This window comes from Brienomyrus brachyistius, chromosome 17, assembly GCF_023856365.1.
Source record: "Brienomyrus brachyistius isolate T26 chromosome 17, BBRACH_0.4, whole genome shotgun sequence".
Lineage (NCBI taxonomy): Eukaryota > Metazoa > Chordata > Actinopteri > Osteoglossiformes > Mormyridae > Brienomyrus > Brienomyrus brachyistius.
Window position 1 is genome coordinate 22,560,151 of NC_064549.1, and position 3,973 is coordinate 22,564,123.

A 3,973-nucleotide genomic window follows, 5' to 3' on the forward strand; every position below is an offset into this window, starting at 1 on the left:
CACCTTCTGGCACCCCTTGTGTTAAGTTTTGAGTTTTGATTCTGGAATCCCGAACATCCTGTTTCTACACCAGCTGCTCTGTTGCCCCCTTTGATGCGGAGACGCCTGACGTGTTTGGACTGTCGTAGTGGCAACCTGCGTGTCACCTTGGCTGGTGATGGGCGTCCCACACGCTGCCTGAGCTGTCTCCCTGCCAAAAAAAGCGTGGGAGGGTCACAGGGGGGTGGGAGGTGAACGGCAATGAAAAATGAGCCACCAGCTGAGGGTAGGTGTTCAGCATCTAGGCGGCTTTGCTGAGAGCAGCTAGCCGGAAAAGCACTGAAGGAGTCATATACTTAATGACAATACAGTCTACAGTGCACGCTTTATTTTCAGGAATATTTGTATGTTTTATGTTCTGTTATTCTCCCATAGAAAGGAAATTGGTATGCTGAGAAATATATCTCTTGGATCTTGAGGTTCTGAACCTTGCTGGGGGAAATCTTTGCTTATTCCTCCATTATGGGAGTTTTTGTATCTCCCTCGTGTCGTTCAAACTTGTTGGTTTTTTTGTAGATTTTGTAGATGTTTCCAGTTCAGATCATGGCCGGGATTAAGATCGCTGCCCTGGAATGTTGATTTTGTGATCAGCCAGGTGTGTGTTTCACTTTGACAAGCAGATGTGGGATAGCCCAGACTGGCCGATATGAGAACAAGCTCCTGACTGTTGTAAAGGAAATAAGATGTTTGGTCAGTCTCGGTGTCTTGGTGCTTTGCTGGGGTTCATGATCCTATCTGCCTTGCAAGAGTGACCAAATGGAAGGCAAACTCCGAAGACATCCCACTGAAGGAGGCTTGGCACAATGGTGAACTGTCACAGAAAGCACAGTTCTGTGTCATTGGATGATAATAAAGTTTACATGTGCCGTGTTCTGTGGGTTCTTTGCTTTTCCTCATAATTGTGGCTGACAATGGCCTGGAAATGTATGCGACTTCCTCTGTATACCCCTGAGAGACTGGAAGCCGCAGTGGGTCACTCTGCCTTTCCCTAACTACACACTTCAAAGCATCATGTGTAGACGCATCGATGCAGTAATCTGATGTTTTTGGATGCTTGAAGATTACATACATTTTGAAGCCCAAAATGAGACGATACTTATTTGGAACACAGTTGACTTCATGGAAGGCTGTGAAGCTCAAAATTCGTCTACAAAATGCAGCTATTTGCCTTTTACCCAGCAATTTTGTTTACTGGAGCCTCTCTGTAAGGCAGAGGTTATATTACCCACAATGCCCTTGGTGCCCTGCTCGTCAGAGATTGGTTCTGATCATAACAATAATCAGCCAGATAGATGTGATTATACTGTGGAGCAGAGTGACAGGCCTATCAGGTACAGTTTCCACTACATGCCTAAATCCACGTGCTGTGCATAAACCTTTGGATGAGTGGCTTTAGCCTATGGGGTTTGTTTGGGATGACATTCTTCAGCACAGCTGGCCTGTCCACAAAGCCCCGCCCACTGTCATCCCCTCTGTAATCCAAATCGCAGATAAACTGGCAGCCAGGGAAGAGACTGAGACGGGTATTTGTACAAGCCACCCTATGTTTTATTGACCTCTGTTAACAGTGTGGAGATTCCTCTTTAAAATACCTCTCCAGGGTGTTGCATCTTCAGCGTGGGGTCTGCCATGTCACATGAGGTGCTCTGTGTCAGGTGTCCCCGCTGTCGGCACAGGCATTCCCTGTGCTTCTCTGTGCAGACTGTGCTCCTCCAGCCTGTGTTCCTGCACCTGCTGCTGTAGCTCCGATACCCTGGAACTAAAAGCCAAACACGTGGGGAGATGGCAGCACAGTCCCAGGACAGTCGGACACACACCAAGGGACTCGGCATTCCACACCTGCCATCTCGCTCTCCACCCATCGATCTCTGCAGCTCCTGCACCGTGAGCTCCAAACCAAGGTGGTAATAGGGTCCAGCCGAGTGGCAATAGGGGGCGCCACAGAGATGGATGATGTGGCAGGAGCTCCGTGGAGGAGGTGAGGTCCTCATTAGGTTTATGTCCCAGGAAATTCAAAGGGTTGAACCTGAGTTGGGGAGCTGCCTCGCTTTCTTCAGTCGCGCTCCCTCTCGCTACTTCCCCCCTCGCCTCCACCTCTCTGAGGAGCTTCTCCAAGCAGGGAATCAGTGTTGGCAAAATGTTTTTCAGCAGGTAAACCCTGAAGATCCCAAGATGTGTGTGTGAGAATCTCTATGCTGCAGTTACCTCTTTGTGGGGGTTTTCATATAGTCTTCCTGCTTTTATGGACTAAAAATGTATATACAGTACCTGATCTCTTTATTCTCATCAGCATCCAGCCAATCACATGCGAGTGCCACATCCCAGGCCTCTCTGATTGGTCTGGCTCCATGGTCACAGCCCTGCAGCTCCATCTTCCTCTTCAGCTCAGACGACTGTCCTTCGTTTGGCTGCTGCAGGCTGCAGTACCACTGGTTTCCACTAGAGTGAGGAGCTGCCATATTCATTTATTCTCAAACTGACAGCTAGAAGATGTGTGTGTGTGGTGGGGGTGGTGCCTTCAAAGATGGGCTACGAATGAGATGGGCAGCAGTAAGAGATAACTTACTGAGTAAAAGCGTAATTACACACAGTCAGAAGTTTACTATTGTGCAGAAGAGATTGCTGGACGGCCAATTGACTGTATTTTTAATACCACAGTGTAAGAATAAAGTCTCACCAGGCATGACCGACGGACAAACAGACGGTATGGCTTTGTAGTCAGTTCTGCCACATCTAACAGCAGAGCTGCACCCAACGCTGTCGCCGTGGCGTCGATGTGTCCTGCAGCCTGGTTCGCTCAACTTGCTCACCTCTCTTTTGGAAAACCTTAATCGCCTTGGTTTGTCTTTACGCCGGATTCCAGATGTATCCCTCACTTTGCGGTAGGGTGCAGCAGGACAGAAAAGTCTGAGGCGTCCACCAGCGTCTCGCCCCTGGTGTCCTTGGTGTGTTGTGGCGTCTGCTGGTTGCCAGGCACCACTAACTATGTGGTGTGGAGCAGTAAATACAATAGGGCATGACGGTGTGTGTGTGTGTGTGTGTGTGTGTGCGGGGTGGGGGGTGACATCAACTGAAACCTGATCTCAGACCGCAGCGGTGCCGCTGAGATGCCTAGTGCAGTGATATTTATCAACAGCTAGACTGTAATGCTCAGGTCAGAGGAAGCAGAGTGGGAATTTGCATGCTAGTGACAGATTTCTTATTTTTAATGGGCCCCGAGTAGATGCTGGAAGGTTACAGGGTAGCATAAGAGACCTGAAGTGAGCGGTAGAATCAGAGCTAATCAGCGAGCTGTCTGAGCCTCACGGCCTAATGATGGAGGAAGCTGGTTTTCAGAGGCTCGCGTGACTGGCGCTCTGACATAATGTTCCTTACCTAGGCGTCTCAGACTTCTGTTACAGCTTTTCCAGTCAAAATACTGGATGGTAGTGCGAGAGAGTCGGATTTGCTTGGATTTAGAAGGCAAAGAAGGCTGAGATAAAGACACAATGTATAAAAAAATCAGAAAGATTTGCCTGTATGTAGGAAAACTCAGTTTTCTCTCTGTTTCTTGTTTCCACTTTATATCCACACATACATCCAAACACTATTTTTAATGGTGATTTCAATATTTTAATTTATTTGTCAGTTATTCACTAACATTACTTTTTGTTGGTTGCTTTGATCTAACTGTTATCTGTTTATTATGCTTTAGCAATGCAACTCATTGTCAGGACAATCGACATCCACAATATGACGTAACGCACTAATTATAACAGCACCAGCGGATACAAACATGTAAAGCATCATGCACAGTTCATGTGTAGAGTGTCTGGCCGCCTTTCTTCGCTTCTTCCTCCCTTTCTCACTCTAATGAAGAGGAAGTATGCAGCCGTGGAGGCCGTGCTGCACAGGAAGTGACATCTGAACCATATCCCACTTCCTGTCTTCGCAG

At 47.8% G+C, this 3,973-nt stretch overlaps 1 protein-coding gene across 5 annotated transcripts; it reads right to left on the reverse strand.

Moving 5' to 3' along the window:
* Positions 1–1,565: 1,565 nt before the first annotated feature.
* Positions 1,566–3,006, reverse strand: LOC125711884 (uncharacterized). Of its 5 annotated transcripts, none has more exons than XM_048981306.1 (4): positions 2,850–3,006; positions 2,308–2,478; positions 1,879–2,197; positions 1,566–1,798 (listed from the first exon to the last, which is right to left on the reverse strand). In XM_048981306.1, the coding sequence occupies exons 2-4, from the start codon at positions 2,409–2,411 to the stop codon at positions 1,691–1,693; spliced, it is 531 nt and encodes a 176-aa protein (XP_048837263.1). In that variant the 5' UTR covers positions 2,412–2,478; positions 2,850–3,006; the 3' UTR covers positions 1,566–1,690. The 5 variants fall into 5 exon arrangements, with proteins under 5 accessions (XP_048837263.1, XP_048837260.1, XP_048837262.1 ...); XM_048981303.1 differs by having other exon boundaries at positions 2,308–2,568; XM_048981305.1 differs by having other exon boundaries at positions 2,717–3,006.
* Between the last annotated feature and the right edge of the window lie 967 nt (positions 3,007–3,973).

Bases quoted from the DNA above. Each gene is read 5' to 3' on its own strand.
- LOC125711884 (XM_048981303.1), bottom strand. From the start codon at position 2,504: ATGAATATGGCAGCTCCTCACTCTAGTGGAAACCAGTGGTACTGCAGC. The intron at 2,198-2,307 runs GTACTGTATATA...TGGGATCTTCAG, and splicing joins GATGAGAATAAAGAGATCAG to GGTTTACCTGCTGAAAAACA. The intron at 1,799-1,878 runs GTGTGGAATGCC...TTTGGCTTTTAG, and splicing joins GGTGGAGAGCGAGATGGCAG to TTCCAGGGTATCGGAGCTAC.